At 33.0% G+C, this 17,008-nt stretch overlaps 1 protein-coding gene across 3 annotated transcripts in view; it reads right to left on the reverse strand.

Annotated features, from left to right (window-relative positions):
• Positions 1-17,008, reverse strand: part of LOC150106107 (epithelial sodium channel subunit gamma-like) — a 134,310-nt gene that overhangs the window by 48,609 nt on the left and 68,693 nt on the right. For 2 of the 3 annotated variants that reach the window (XR_016548421.1, XR_016548420.1), the window contains exons 5-6: positions 12,979-13,151; positions 12,736-12,827 (exon numbers count right to left, since the gene is read on the reverse strand). Coding sequence is in view for 1 of the 3 variants with exons in the window: in XM_090393856.1 (XP_090249982.1) it covers positions 4,359-4,464; positions 12,729-12,827; positions 12,979-13,151 (378 nt within the window). In the remaining 2 variants the exon portion in view is untranslated. Of the gene's footprint in view, positions 1-4,358; positions 4,465-12,728; positions 12,828-12,978; positions 13,152-17,008 lie in introns of those variants that run through there. The other variant, XM_090393856.1, reaches the window with a different exon arrangement.

Here is a 17,008-nt window from a genome sequence, read left to right on the forward strand (position 1 = left end):
GGTGTACATACCTCGGCAGAGATTACAGAAGGGGGATTCGAGATATTATGGAATCTCCATTTGTTAACGTTGACTGAATGTTACTGAAAGCTATTCTCCGAGCCATGTCTTTTCTACTTCATACGATCTCTGTACGTAGGTTGCTGCGAAAGAATTCGTACTGTTTTTTAGTGTCCCGGACTGACCGTGGTGACTTTCCGAAAGGCTTGTATGATCTCAGATGTTCACTTATCTTGCACTCGTTCCTTGATGTTGTTGATGGTGTTCTCCTCTCGGAATGTGACGAAGAAGCGGTTTTAAAAGGAGCCGTAGTTTTGACAACTATGATGATGATAGACAAATAAATTTTATACAAAGTAATTATGAACAATTTCTCACTAAAGAGAAACCCTTTTAAAATAAATTTACCAATTCAATGGTTTTACACCTGTTGAATATGGAAACAAAAGTAAAAATTGGGGTTTATATTTCCGATACTCGAGGCATTCCTAATTATTAAATTGACGCTGCGAAAACAAAGAAACAATTTAATAAGTTAGCGACTAGTTTCGTACCACGCTGCACTGCTCCGCATAGCTATAATAAACACTGATATAAAGAGCTATTAACATAGAGATTTCAACATAATAAAAACAGTCGTTTTTAATTCATTCAGCACATGGAAAAGGAATAAAAATTTTCTTATCTAGTATGATTACGGTTTCCACATGGTTTACCTAATTTATCGCTCTCGTATTCGGAGTTAATTAATTTTTCATTTGCTATCATTGCATTCGCTTTCTAACCTGATTAAATGCAAATACTGGGACTTTATCTGTGCTGAGTCAAAGTAAACAGAAGGAATGGCTAAGAATTTATGCGATATTCTTAATACTGAATTCCAACTGATATAAGTCCACTTCACGGATACTGATCAGAGTCAGTCAAACAGAAACCATTTCAGGCTTATAAACAATAAAACACTAAGTTATAAGAAAAATTAACATAAACTGGGTTGTATATTGGCCAAAGGATTTTAATAATTAATACTAAGTAAAAAATACCAACAAGTTTCGCCAACTTAGCTGTTTGGCTTCTTCAGAGATACAAATAAAAGATATACAAAACAACTTAAACACTTAAACTGTTCATGAAAGAATGAACCGAAATACAATTGTATTTTTTTACAAATACAGAAGAAAGCTTACATCAAACTCATGGAGAGTGCATGATATCACCTGCTGTTATGCAGAAACGTTCTGTAATTAGCAGCGAAATTTAACTCTGGCGTACTTAATGATCTTATGAGGATCTTCCAAATATCAGCTAGAATTAATCCTTGGTTTCTATTGAGGTTGTGTTTAGAACGGATGGCTGTTATGGTTCTTTTATGTTTCGGGAGCGGAAAGTTTCCTCTAAATAGGGCATGGAGCTTTTGTCCTCGAGAAATAAAGGACTAAACCAAAATTGTGAAATATGTGAATTTGGACAAGAAAAAAGAGGTCTACTCCTCCAGTTCTTCTGATACTCAGCTTTGAACTTATTTATGAATTTAATTTATAACTCAATGGAAAGCATTCAACAATTTAATAATATAACGTGTGAACATCATTCCTAATATTTGCAGATTTTTCACTAACACAACACGAAATGTCTAGATGGTTTATGAAAGGAAACACACTGCGTTTATTTGGTAGTAACCTTATGAAAATAATTGTATTTTTTGTAGATCTCAACCAAAAAGAAGTCACAAATATCTGTGTAGAGACCAGTGGGTTTTCCTTTTTTATATTACTGTCATGGAATAAACCCAAGTATATGCTTTTATAATTTATACTTATTGCTCAGAAGTCTACATAATTATTATTTGGATTAATGATTTTGAAAATAATCTGCCCCTACGGTAATTAATATTAGCTTACTTACCGCCTCTACCTAATAAAATTGCGTAAAATAATGGAAGTTTTATCCCACAGAATTAATCAACTGTACGTTTCTTTAGACACGTATGTCTACATTTACGTACAGTTGTATGCAGATATGTACACACACACACACACACACACACACACACATACACACACACACACACACACACACACACACACACACACACACACACACACACACACACACACACACACACACACACACACACACACACACACACACACACACACACACACACACACACACACAATGCTGATCCACTAAGAAAGACGAGTTCTTAGGTGAGAATGATTTCGGCTATGTAGAAATATAGGCTTTAGAAATACGAGTTATAAGTTACATCGCAGTTACAAGTTACTCGTATAAGTTACACAGTAGGAGTTGAACAGTTTATTTCTCTCAACACTTCACAGAATGGCTCCGGTTACACCCAAGCCAGAAGATAGAACTGTCCTTCGACAGCTGAGTTCACTGATTAGTTGTGAGAGTAATACTTCTGTAGATATTTGGTTCTCCTTTTGCACTTCCGATTTTTGTTATGTGCTGCTCCTTCCGCCTTCCCTCTTTTCCTCTTTTTTCTCTCTCTCTCTCTCACTTTCTCTCTCCTCATGTGAGTGTGATACTGAATCTTTCTATCCTTTCCCCAGCATCATTCTTGCCAGTACTTTATTTACGCTTATCCCTGAGAGAGAGAGAGAGAGAGAGAGAGAAAGAGAAAGAGCTCTATACTAGATTTACAGAAGGGAATTTGATTTCTTATGAATTTTACTCATAGGGTTGTTCTGATCCTACAACTGGATTCCATCCTCTCTCTCTCTCTCTCTCTCTCTGTCTCTCTCTGTCTGTCTGTCTGCCTCTTTCTCTCTCTCTCTCTTTTTCAGTCTTAGATTCAGCCTTTCTCTCTCTCTCTCTCTCTCTCTCTCTCTGTCTCTCCGTCCCTCCGTAGACGAGATATCATTTTACGCTTACAAAAATTAATCGAAATCTTTAAAAATGAAAATCATTTATTTAAAATATTTTACTAAAACTTCATGTATAAGAATTAAAATAACGAATCCTTAGCGAGCATGTTAGTAAATCACTATGATTTGTATCTGAAGAATTGCACTAGCAGAAGAGGAAGAAATAAAATGAATATTAAAATTAAAAAAGGGAAGCAAAACATCGTTTTGCCTTCCTTTTGCGGGATGAAAACATGTACGATTTTGGCATTTTTTTTTTTTTCAGATCAGTGCTTCCACTTGAAATTGCGACCAATTAGAAGCTCAGGAAGAGGCAATTAATTACACAAGGTTCGGTATATTATTTATCTTCACTGCCCGCTTGTGGGTTTCATTGAGGCAAACCATTTCATCACCATATATCAGAACGAATAAGTCACCTTCAGCTGAAAAGCCGGTAAAATAATTCCTGGCATCACTCAAGACATTCAAATCCAGGTCGAACACAGCTGTAGAGATACTGATCGAAGGTTAGAGTGATTAACAATTGCTAATAGCGGAATGACAATATGCCGTTATTATGATTATCTTGTAGAATATATTGGTTCAGAAAAAACAATATTCGAAATTTTATGCAGTAAACGATTACTGTTTTCAGATATCGGACCGTCATCTCATTTTCTGGAACTAAGACGACATAGCTTTTAGAAGTTCAAATGTCTGGAGCGATAATTTCGATTAACTAACTCTATTCCTGCTCGCACTACTAAATTTCCGTAATTTATCTACCTTTCTATGGGATTGATATTAAACAAAACACCTAGTATAAAATATGCAGGATGAGCAAGAAACCTTTTGTTGAATTAATACACTATGGTAAGGATGAACAAACTTTTAATCGATATTTGGGTTGTTTAGTCCACCTTAGCAGAAATTCTGGTTGAGAATCAAAACTGAGAATTCTATTTCCCAATGTTCTTGTCTTCTTGATTTTATAGTAATGAATGCTGTAACTCTCTCGCACTTTCGTGCATATAATTCTCATTCAGTACCATTATTTTATAGGGGGTTGGCTTTCCTTGGTATTATGTACTGAGTGAATCCTAAGTTAATCATTATAAAACTCCTGCTATTTACCCTCAGTTATACACGATTTAGTGCAACATGAAAAATTTACACAATTAGTAATTCGAATTCTGTTTTAATATGCGATTCTTACATTACAGAACTAGATGTCACATAAGAAACGCAATTTAAGCATAGTGTTTTGTAAGTTACCCCATAGAATAGCATTCAAGAAGTGTTTGTGAGATAAGTGATACCGACAGCATTCCTCTTGGATACTTTCTGAGACGAATGTATATTAAAACACTAGAAAAAATGAAAAAAAAAAGAATTTTTCCCCTTATTTAAATCCTAGTTTCAATTTTAATTTAAACTAGAATTCTTATGTTTTCAATATGAGAATAATTTCTCATAATAACTTACCGCTTTGATTGCCTCTTAGTTTGGTGTATGGCAATTGCCAATCCGCGATCTTGCAATTTGGTTGCGTCTCCAATTGTCTTTCAGCATAGCAATTATAATAACAGTCCTGAAATATATAAAACATTAATCTAACAAAAGTTCATATTACATAATACTTATATTGAAATATATTTGAATTTCTTAATATTTGAATATTTTAATTTATATATACTGTATATATATATATATATATATATATATATATATATATATATATATATATATATATATATATATATATATATATATATATATATATATATATATATATGTATATATTTTTATTTTATTTTATTTTTTTTTTTCAAAATTCATTTTTACTCGGTTGGAATATTATAAAAAAAGGTTTAATGACTATTACCGAGAGAAAAGATGACAAGATATATTTAACAAGATACTATTAGTTTACTAGTTTCGTTACATGAACATCCTCAGGTATCATAATCAAAGAAGTATATAAAAAAATTACAGACTAAAAATTGTACTAACAGAACAAGTATAAAAAACAGTAGCGTGTTTGAAAAAAATGCAAGTATGAGTTCCAAACAAACGAATACTACGCGCTGTCGCGAGTGCGCCAGTACTGAACAGAAGCAACGTGTGCGTCAGAGAGATTGTAACTCAGGCTGTTGTTGATATGAGAGGAATCTAGAGAAATTTCCCTAGATTCAACAATCTTTCTTTCGAGTTCATCGTAGCACACATGGATGTTAGCAGTTTGAGTCCAGTTTACAACGTGCTGGCGGCCTTCGTCAGAGTTAGCTGAAAAGAGAACGTGTCTAGAGAGAGCGCTAGCTCTAGTCCTGTTATAGGAGATATCTCTACGGTGTTCATCTAAACGTAGAAGGATGGATTTAGCAGTCTGTCCATAGTATGGCTTTCCGCAATCACACAAAATCTTGTATACTCCTGGAAACTGAGTAGGAAGATGTCTCTGTTTATTTTTGCAAAGTAATGAACGAAGTTTTGGAAGCGTAGTGAAGCACGTTTTGAAGTTGAATTTCTTGAGAATCTTTGCCAGTTTTGGTGAAAGAGAGCTGATGTAAGGCAAGGAGATGAAGGCTCTTGGGGAAGAGGGATCTTCAGAAGTAGTTGAGTGCCTGGGGGAAAGAAATTTGTCAATTTTCTTTGGAGAGAAACCATTGTTAATAAATGTTTTTTTAAGAAAACGGAGTTCATTTTCAATTTCTGTTTCTTCTGTAAGTAATGATTTGGCTCGGTGGGCTAAAGTGGAAATAATACCACATTTTTGTGGGGAATAATGATGGGAGGAAGCATGAAGGTATCTGTCAGTATGAGTAGGCTTTCTAAAAATTCAGATTTTAATGCTCTCAGCACATCTGGTAAGTCTGAGGTCTAAAAAGGGAAGGCAGTCATCTGATTCCAGTTCGAGGGTGAAAGAGATTTTTTCATGGCACTTGTTTAGGTGGTCTAAAAATAAATAGAGGTTATTGACGCCGTCTTCCCAGATGAGGAAAATATCATCAATATAGCGGTACCAGACTCTTGGTTTAAAGTGAAAGCAGTTAATAGCTTTTCCTTCAAATTCGTTGAGAAATATATCCGCAAGAATCGGAGAGAGTGGGCTGCTCATAGCCAGACCTGAGTTTTTCAAACACGCTACTGTTTTTTATACTTGTTCTGTTAGTACAATTTTAAGTCTCTGTAATTTTTTTTATATACTTCTTTGATTATGATACCTGAGGATGTTCATGTAACGAAACTAGTAAACTAGTAGTATCTTGTTAAATATATCTTGTCATCTTTTCTCTCGGTAATAGTCATTAAACCTTTTTTATAATATTCCAAACGAGTAAAAATGAATTTTGAAAATATCTACTTCCCTGATGACGAGGAATTAAATTCACTGGTCAAAGAATATCAGAAGAATCTCAGAGCGATTGGATTGTACATCAACAGACTTGTATTTCTTAAAAGATGTAAGTGCAATTCTATTATTCCACGCTTCCTTAATTTTAAAGAATCGATAAAAACCGCTAGAGCTGAAAGAATTTATAGGAGAGCAAAACTAGATCTTTTATCGGAACGCATTTGTTATACCAAACGTTGTCTTGCTGCTTATTTTTCCAAGAAGACCTATCACGAAACACGTTTTTCTCATTCTCTAGACAGTTCATCTTGGAACCATTTAAAAGAAATTAGCACTCTTAAGGCTTCTAAAATACAGAATTTAAATAAAATAAAACTCATTAGAAAATATAATTCTCTTAAATATAATCAGGATAGCAAAACTTCTCATTTTGACTCTACCTATCTAAAAAAAGTTGTCATCAATAAGTCTTCCCATCAATTATCTTTGGCAGAAGAAAGCATACTTGCTAAAGATCTCAACTTTGTCACTGCTCCTACATCCATCCCTAGAGAACATCTCTTAACAAAGATAGAAAAGGCAGCTTTATTACCAAACAAAGACGCTAACCTCCTCCGTATGGAAGCAATTTTCTGTATAAATAAAGCTAGATCTCCACCTGACAACATTTCTTACTCTGAAAGGAAAGCTATCAAGTCCTTAAAAGATAATAGTAACATAGTTTTCATTCCGGAAGACAAAGGGAATGCAACTGTCATCTTAAACAAGTCTGATTACCATAATAATATCTTGGAACTTTTAAATAGTGATACCTACTCAGAAATTTCTAATGACCCTACGATGGAACTACACAATAGAACTAATAATTTATTAAAAACCACCTTAGAGTTACAAAGAAACATTCGGCTTTCTCTTCGGTCACTTCATCCCTTGATACCTCGACTGTATGGTCTCGCCAAGATTCACAAAAATAACTGCCCACTCAGACCTATAGTTGAGGGCATACACTCTCCCACTTATAATCTCTCCAAATTTCTAGCGAGTTTTCTAAGAAATCTTTCTGGAATTTCTTCTTCACATATTAAAAACTCTGCAGATTTTGTTTCTAAAATCAAGGACATCAAACTTAAAAAAACAGATTTAATGGCCAGTTTTGATATTGTTTCTCTCTTTACAAATGTTCCTGCTCAAGAAGTCCTCGATCTTCTCAAGAACAAATTATCAAAAAAACTCTTTGCTCTTCTCTCCCATAAGTTTTCCCATTTTCATTTTTAGGTAGCATGATGAAAGTCGACTGTAATCAGTCATGAGGGATTATGCCTGTATTGTAGATCTTATTAATTAGCTTTACTAATATAGTAATGTTGTCATCGTCTAATAAATTTACTCTTTTTGCTGGTATTCTATCAGGGCCCAAGGCTTTATCAGTTTTAGCTGTATTCAGCCCAAATCTTAGAATTGGGCTGAATACAGCCAAAACTGAGAAAGCCTTAGGCCCTAAAGATTTCACCCATTCTTGTGTTATGTCATCCATTTCGGATATTATTTCTCCCTTTTTGTTTCGAAGAATACATAGTTGTTTTTTCTTAAATATACCTTGATATACTAAAAGGTACATATAAATTTATCAAGTCAACCTTATTACCAATGTCATAAAGTATTAAGCAGAAAAATAGAAGAAAACTGAACGAAAACATACGAACGGACAGGACTCAGACAAAGATATTCAGTTCCACCTGTATCAAAAAACGTAGTTTATTGCTATTGCTGCAAACTTTTCGAACTTTTCAATTCCGAACATAATAAATTCATTCAGGGATTTAATGAGCAACATATTTCAATGTACCTGAATCGTCATGAGAAAAATTTGTATCATTTGAACAATTACAAAAAATGGAGAGATTTAATTACATCCTTAAAAAATAAAACTTGTATTGATCATTTGCAACAGAAAGTTTTAGATAATGAAAGGAAACGTTGGTATGAAGTTATAAAAAGAATAATTTTTGTAGTACAGTTTTTAGGCAAACAGAATCTGGTTTTTCGTGGTAAAAGTAATAATATTTACGATCGGAAGACAATTTTTTAATATGCATTGAGATGTTAGAAAAGTTTGATCCTTGTATATCGGAAAACATGCGACGTGTAGCTAATGATCCTGACTTTAAAATATGCCCTCATATTTAGGAGATAAAAACCAAAATGAAATACTCACTTTATTGGCATCAAATATTCAAAATAATATTATTAATCTGTCATAATAAAGGTTAATAATATTATTTATCTGTCATAATAAAGTTATATATGACATATAAATGGTTATATATGTCATAATAAAGTTATATATGACATATAAATGGTTATATATGTCATATTCGTTCTATGGAGAACAAATATTTTTCAATTATTTTAGATTGTAACCCGGACGTATCACATACTGAACAAATAAGTGTGATAATCAGATTCGCTCATTTCAATTCAGGATATAAAAGTGTTGAAACACATGAACACTTTTTACCATTCTATCCAATTTTACTTGGATTTTACTTGGGCTACAGGGGCTTGATTGGCAATATTTCTTACTGATGTACTGAAAAAATAAAATTTAGACATAAATAACATAAGAGGTCAGGGCTATGATAATGACAAAAATATAGGTTTACAAAAAAAAATTTTAGATTTAAATCCCCGTGCATTTTATGTCCCATGTTCAAATCATAATCTAAACCTGATAGTTAATGACGCTGCGAATATCAATCATGAAACTGTTGGTTTCTTTAATATCGATGGAATATTTTAACTACTCATGTAACTGATTTAACCTTAAAGCCATTACTGAAACACGGTGGTCGAGCAGAATTTATGCCACAAAACCCCTTTGTAAATATTTACTTGAAGCATATGATGCTTTATTTGAAATCTGCAATGACTCTTCAAAACTGGACGAACAATCCAAATATCAGGCAAAAAGTCTAGGTGAAAAAAATGCTACGTTTACATTTATTTGTTGTATTAGAGTTTGATATGATATTTTAAATAAAATGAATTTTGTCAGCAAAATACTGCAGTCTTCATCTATGAATCTCCAACTTGCTTTAGATGCATGGCATGATCTAAATAATTTTTTAAATGATTATAAGTCTGATGAAACTTTCAAAGAAAATGTAGAAAGCTCAAAATTCATTGCAGCAACGTTTGACGCAGAATTTGTATTTTGTAGTAGTAGACCACTAAGGCGACGTAAAAAGACAACATAATTTGATTACGAACATGAAAATGAAAATATAGTAGATCCTGAAATTTAAAGTAAATTTTTTTTGTCTGCATAATGGATCAAACATTAGAATCTTTGAAGGAACGATTTACTTTATTAAAAGAACATATGAATTCCTTTCAGTGTTTGTATTAGTTAAGTACTTCACAAAATAAACAATATTCATTATCTTGTAAAAGTTACGACAAAAATTAATACATGAGAATCATTCAGACATTGATGCAGATGATTTATGCGAAGAAATTTTACACTGTCAACCATTTATTTCTAATTTTAAAAACGATATAATATATCACATAATTCAGTGTATTTATTCAAACGATTTAATCACAGTTTATCCAAACTTTAGAGTTGCTCTTCGGATTCTTTTGTTATTTCCGGTATCTGTAGCATCTGCGGAACCGTCCTTTTCTAAACTTGAAATTATTAAAAACTACTCGCTCCACAATGGTACAAGACAGACTTTCAAATCTTGCCATTATCTCAATAGAGTCAGATGTTTTGGATCAACTTAATATACATGATATTATTCGAGAAGTTTGATTAATGAAAACTAGAAAAGTTCAATTCACTAAGCGATTTTTCTTTCTGCTTAAATATTTCTTTACCTGATAATGTTTAATATGTTTCTATATATAAACTTGTAAGTTTATCTGTTTCTTATTTATACCTATACAAAGTACAAATGGCAGTAATTTTCATGCCAAATAAAATATAGTTAGTTTCTTTTGTACCAAAAAATATTTAATATTTTTGTTTTTATAAAACTGAAAGTTTGTCTTGTTAATTTACGTAAAACTATATAATGCGCAATTCGCAAATGATTTCTTTGCCAAATAACATAAATAACTTTATTTTTTTCCAAATTATTTTTGTTGTGTTTGTTCCTGTACTCTTCTTGTATGTTTATTGTTTTTTATAATTTTTTTGTAATTTCTGCTTTTTGTTCAATAAACTTATAATTAATGTATTTCGTATTTCATTTTTACTCACTGATACGTTTTTTAAAAGAGATTTATTATTGGGGGTATGGGGGCGCCAACTAAAGTTTTGCACACAGGCGGCGGACACTACTGGCGCGCCCCTGCTTCCCGTTTAACTCCAAATAGATTCACTTTTTTTTTTTTTACTTATAGTGTGCATATATTCATTACAACGTTCTGGTAAACCATTTATTTTAATATTGTTCAACCTGGAGCACTGCGGAATTTCATTATCTTCTCAATTTAATTCGTTCTTTTGAGCTCTCGGTATTTTATTTTCATTTGTTACTTTTGCATTTTAAATACAATCTCCTTGGTTTACTTTTACTTTGCATTCGGCTGATTTTGCATGCAAAGGTTGCGAAGCATTCTTTGCAAAGAATGGGTTTCTTTGAGGTTCTTTGCATGCGGCCAAATGCATGCAAAGCTGTAATCCAGCGATTATTTCAAATCGTTTATTTCAGCTTTAAATAATTATTCCAATTCCCGAAGTTATCGCCTTTAATTTCTACTTTGAAAGCATCATTTAGACCTTCCAATATATGATCCCTAAAGTTTCTTAGGAAAACTCTCACGTCCCCTTCTCCCCGTCATCTTTATTTAAGGTTTCAGTTGAACCTTCGCTGCTACTGTTTAGTCGACTTGCAGCTTTATGTCATTTTTGGGAGAAGTGTTATTACAACTATGGTATTTCCATTTTAGTTTCTTGTCATTAGACATTTTTCAAAAATTAGTTTCCGTAATATCTTTACATGCAGGATGATACATGTAAAGATAAGATAGACAAAGGTAAGATACACAATAAGATAGTAAAGATAAGATAGACAATAAGATAGACAAAAGCCACTTACTGCAGTAAGTGGCTTTTGTCTATCTTAACTTTGCAGCTTTTATAGTTTATAGCGGATACGACTTGTCTGGTGACCCTGAGGGAGGATTAAAAGTCACACAGCATTTAGGTGAAAGAAGCGGTGGTCGCAGCACGTGGGATTAAAATATTACATGCCGTCGGTGACTACGGCCTTTGTTCTTCTGGTGCAACCTGAACATGGATAGGAATTTTGAAACACTAGCTCTTCAGGAACCACTCATTCAACTTCGATATTAATACGTATACTTATGTAGACTACCAAGACGCTCCACATGGGCACATTATTAACGTAATTATATAAATAAGTGATTAATTACATTTAAGCATGAGCCAGGAGTAGAAACAATGGACTGGAGTTCCCTCGGCGCCCTCTTCCTGCATTCAATGATTTGATGGTATAATTTAAGCAAATTGAATGACGTTACTAAAGATAGAAATTATAGAAAACTAAACTTTTTGTTTACTTAACAACTTCTATGGATATGGGCTTTGTTTAAGAAATCAAACATTCAGTTAAATGCTACATGTAAGAGATATGAGAATTCCTAGAAAAATTAGTGAACAGACAGTAGCAATTGCAGAATCACAGAATCATAAAAAAGTCGAAGATATTAAGAAACAGTTGGCCTCATTATCATTTAGAAATGTGCTGACAGACCTGCTTCAAAATAAGTAAGCTCGCTGAACTACGGGAGAGGAAATGACTAGCAAAACAGGACACCAGAAACATGAGGAAACTGAGATCCAGGTGTATGGATGGATGCAATTAGACGTGACCTGAAAGAACAAAATATGATACAAATTTATTAATTTAGGAAAATTGCTAATATGCAGGTAGTAATGATTCAGACGTAATTATTAGTGCTGTTGTGGCACCCTGTACAGCCTGTTCAATGCAAACGATTAAAATGTGAAAAAGAATAGATTGATTTGCTTTGTAGCGAATATTGCGATTTCTGATGTTAGAACTAATCTAGGGATCAGCTATTTCTTATGTGCCATAAATTCAGATTCCATACGGGGGAAAATAAGCGGGTGGAGATTGATTTATTATAATTATCATCTTTCAGTCTGGTACAAGTGACTTATGTCATGGCGAAGACTAAGGGAGTTTCTTCAAATTAATTTGGGATTTCAAATAATCAGATAAATAATTTCGGTCTTTCTCAGCGGAATGAAAAATGCCAGTTTTCGCTAGAAAATGCTGCCACCCGTATCAAAGAGGAAAACTCTTTAATTCAAGTTTCATTGCCAGAAAGGAAATATGGTCAGTATATAATTCTTCTTAATGATTTCAGCTTTTTCAAAGAAACTCATGCAATTAAAATATATTTATAATTTCGGTTGTTTCTCAAAGATGCTAAGAATTTACCATGTATGTCAGTGGTTCGGTGCTTTTGTTCAAGTTCCTCAGGGAAAAGTAGTCCGTGCAGTTTGTTTCATATGGAGAAGGAAGAAGAGTCTTCTTAATCTGAAAAAGGAAAAATGTCTGAAATCGATGCGAACATGTTGTTTAGTTATTGTATTTTTATCGAACTGTAGTAATAACGATGATATTAATAACAATAGTAATAATAATAATAATAATAATATACTATTTTTTGAAAATTAACTAAACTCACAGCTGAAATCTCAATGTTGTACGCCTTTCCGACCTCTAGGAATTGTGTTGATTTAATATTATTAGCTTTCAAATATGACGAGTGAACATCGATATAAATTCCCCGCTTCGGATTCCTAAATTGATATTCTTCTGAGTGAATATTTGCACTTGAAGTGAAGATGGTATTTTCCGCTAAAAAATTGAAATGACAAATTATTGTTGCTTGGAGTGAAGAGTATCTTACAGAAATGGCAAATTACAATCATTAGAAAATAAATGTCAACGCGCATTGATATTTATTGAATAAAAGCAACATCATAACTACATGATTTGATTACCTCGTCTTTCGATTGCAGCACTGTGCTGATTACTAGCATAGTTTCAAAAGAAGGTAAGTTAAACAGGCTAAGGCGGGATGGCACATTCTTTCCTTCTGAAACCTCGCGTTCTTCATCGCTCAGACCAAGCTTCGTTCATCATTGTTTGGAATTACCGATAACGTAAGCAAGACTATGATTCCAGTGTATTATATCTGTTAATTGCGAGTTATTGAGGCCAATTGACTTGTTTCTAAGGATGGAAAACATATCTTTCTAAATAAACGATATCGTCAATACCCACTGGCTCATTGAGGAGTAATTCAAAAGCATTTCGACCAGCCATAAAATCCACACAGTTTACAGACTTAATTAACGGGATTCATACTACTGACGACTTTATTTTGCGATTTCAAAACAACAAATGGCACGGTAAAGCATGCGAATTCACCATTCCAATGAGTTTTGTTTAATTACGCTAGTAAAGCGAATGTGTAATTGCCCTGCTCTTGTGTTACGCAGAGGCTGTTGATATTGGTCGTAACTGCGGTCAAACGTAGCTGTTGCTTTTTGCAATTATGGCTGAAAGAATGAAGGCAATTAGAAGAGAGTTTGTTAAATCTGTACAATTTTATGGCTGAATTGTCCTGTTTTGCATTTTCAGTAAGCAATTCTGGCTTTCCCCATGAAGGAAGAAAAATTTGTTATATTTTAACTTACTCCGTAAGTTAAACATTTGTTATATTCAACGTCCACGTTCCATCGCGAATCACGAGACATCGTCGAAGTTTACTGAGCCACTCAGTCTCTACAGTCCGAAGCAGGTAAGGCTGTGACAACAACGTATTTCATCTGATATTTGCGTGTATTATTTCAGGATAAAATTTTCTTATTTCTGGGAGAAAAAAGCCATCTGCTTAGGAAAATCTCTAGCTCGCATTTCTTAAGAAATCAAAATTCTCTTTGTTCTAGGTGGGAATGAAATCTGGATTTCTGCCATATACAGGATGAATATCCCAGACTCCGAATGCGAAATAACAGTTTTACCTTCGATAAGGTAATACTCGTATATATACCTCATCATTAGTCGAAAAGAAAGTCGAAAGTAAGAATGAAGAGCAAACAAACGCTCCTCTTCTCTTTCCTTACAGAGGGGTCTAACCCTGTGTCTATTTGAAAAGCACATTTATGAATAACACCAGATACTTCTCCTAATTATCCATTATATGTAACCGAAATTACCAAACGCTCACATTATTATAAGAATTATGATAAAATGAAATTGGTTTACAATAAACGACAAACAAACCCACTAGGCAAAAGAATGCGGGGTAAAATAGAAATAGAAAGGATAAAAGGAAAACGTTTTTGTTCTGTGATAGAAGAACTGAAGTTGATTGGCAGTCTATTGGCATTTAAATTCGTTTTCATGGCGTCATAAAACAGGTTTCAGTGTTTATATGAATAGTTATTTAAATACGGATATTAATTACAACTACTAAGCTGCTACAAATGATATCAGATTAAATATTCCGTTCTGATATCAGATATATCTTTATCAATCCAATTTCTCAACGCTCTTTATGGTTACAATAATTATAAATTATAAAAAATAAATTAAGTTAATAATAATAAATAATATGTAAACAATTGTCTACATATTGTTTATAATAATAATAATAATAATAATAATAATAATAATAATAATAATAATAATAATAATAATAATAATAATAATAAAGGATAACGATAAAAGTTCATACCCGAATAACTATCGCCATGTAATTGCCTGCAAACCACACTTGTGTTACAGTCCTCAATCAGAGCAAATTCCACGCACACTGTTACTTCTACTAACTTACTATCAACTCACTAACTTTATCCGACTGCACAAAAGAGCAATTTTAAAAAATGTAGACGAATAAAATATCAGCTCCTGGTTTTTATTATTAAGAACAGTGGTGAGCCATGTCCTGGAGAATTATTTTTTCTTCGTTTTCTTTTGAGTAGTTTTAAAAAGATCCAAATATGTGGTATCACTTGAATTTGCAGCCATTTTTGCTATTTCAACTGCAGTTTCATTTCCCTTTAATCCAGCATTGGATGGAATCGATCGAAATATTATTTCGGAATACTTCTGTAGTTTGTTTATTTTTTTGCTGTCTTTGTGGCTAGTTTAGCACTTCTGAATAGCCTGAAGGGTCAGGTAAGGAATCTATGAAAAATATCAATTCCTTTGAGTTTTGTTTAACCAAATGTTGCAGTGATATGTTAATTACTATTAATTCTGCCCTGCATGAATTGCATCCTATACTGTTGGTTGTTTCGAGTTCTATATTTTGAGAGCCATAGATGAGTACCACTCCCAGAATTGCCATTTGGATTTTTGGAGTCATCTGTGTAGATCTTCATTGAGTCAGGTCCATTTCTGAAAGAGCTAATGATTGATCTCAAGATTTTAAGTTTTTCTAGACTTTTTTGTCGTCTTTCCCTATTACAAAATTAATAACTATATTTCTCTTGTCTTGATTTGGAGGAATTCTGGGTCGTTTGCTGTTTTATTTATTTGGCCAATCCAAGGGAATGTTTTACCAAGATTTTCTGTATTGTCGATTTTTTCATTATTCTGTTTGTTGGTTACCACTTTTTAAAACGTTTTCTTGTTCTATGATGTGAAAGGTTGGCTTTTCTTTCTACAAATTTAGTAAGATTTTCTTGGCACCTAATTTTCAAAGGAACATGTTTGGATTCGAATCTGCTATTTTTCCAAGATGTATTTCTTAGTCCACATACGATTTTAGCTGCATTTTTCTGAATTTTTACAAACTCGTCTAAACTGATTTGTGATGTTTGCAATCAGATGGGTCAAGCATATTCCATTTTGGGTCCGATAATAGAGGTATTTATGACTTTTAAAGTTTTAGCATCAGCTCCCTACCTGAGACACTTTTCATGATATTTAGTCTTATTTCTGCTCTAACTACAACATTGTTGATATGTTTATTGAAGCTTAGTGATGGATTCAGAATAACTCCAAAGTATTTGCGATTTTCATTAAATGTAAGTAGTTAATACTTTAGCTTATTCTTTGGTCTCCAATTTGGTTATTAATCGTTGATACAAATCTTTTGATTGATTCGCGTTAGTTTTGATTTTTTGGTTTTGACAATATGTTGATGGTTGAGAAGTCTATAGAATTTCTCAACTATCTCACCCCCCCCCCCAGGATCGGGTCTCTGGGTGAAAAAAAAGCCATATATAGATAATCTTTCAATGGATTTGTATAAGCGACCTTCTGCTGTCACTAAGTCGTGATGAGCTGAGAATAACATCAAATCATCACCAAGCATAGCAATGCTTGTTTCTTCATTTATATTTATGTCTAAGTCGTTTAAGTAGATGGGGAGAAAAATGAGTGAACTAAAATTGCTACATTAATGGAATCCCTGTTTTATTTTTACTTTCTTGGAAAACGAATTATTTATTCTTACTCGAATTGTTCTATTTCTTAGAAATAGAACAATTCGAGTTAGACAGTTTATATATAACAAAGTCAGTTTAGAACATTTCCTTCTATTCCAATATGAAAAAGTTTGGAATAGAATCTTTTCAAAGACATTCCTAAAATCTATAAAAGATGTAATGGTGGAATTGGTGGGTTTGATCTGGAAGTTATCTTAAATTGACTGGGAAAAGTATAAAAGTTGACCAGTTGTTGAATGATTCCAAAGG

The sequence above is a fragment of the Typopeltis vanoorti genome, chromosome 6 (assembly GCF_054136105.1).
Source record: "Typopeltis vanoorti isolate ZY-2024b chromosome 6, IOZ_Tvanoo_1.0, whole genome shotgun sequence".
Taxonomy (NCBI): domain Eukaryota; kingdom Metazoa; phylum Arthropoda; class Arachnida; order Uropygi; family Thelyphonidae; genus Typopeltis; species Typopeltis vanoorti.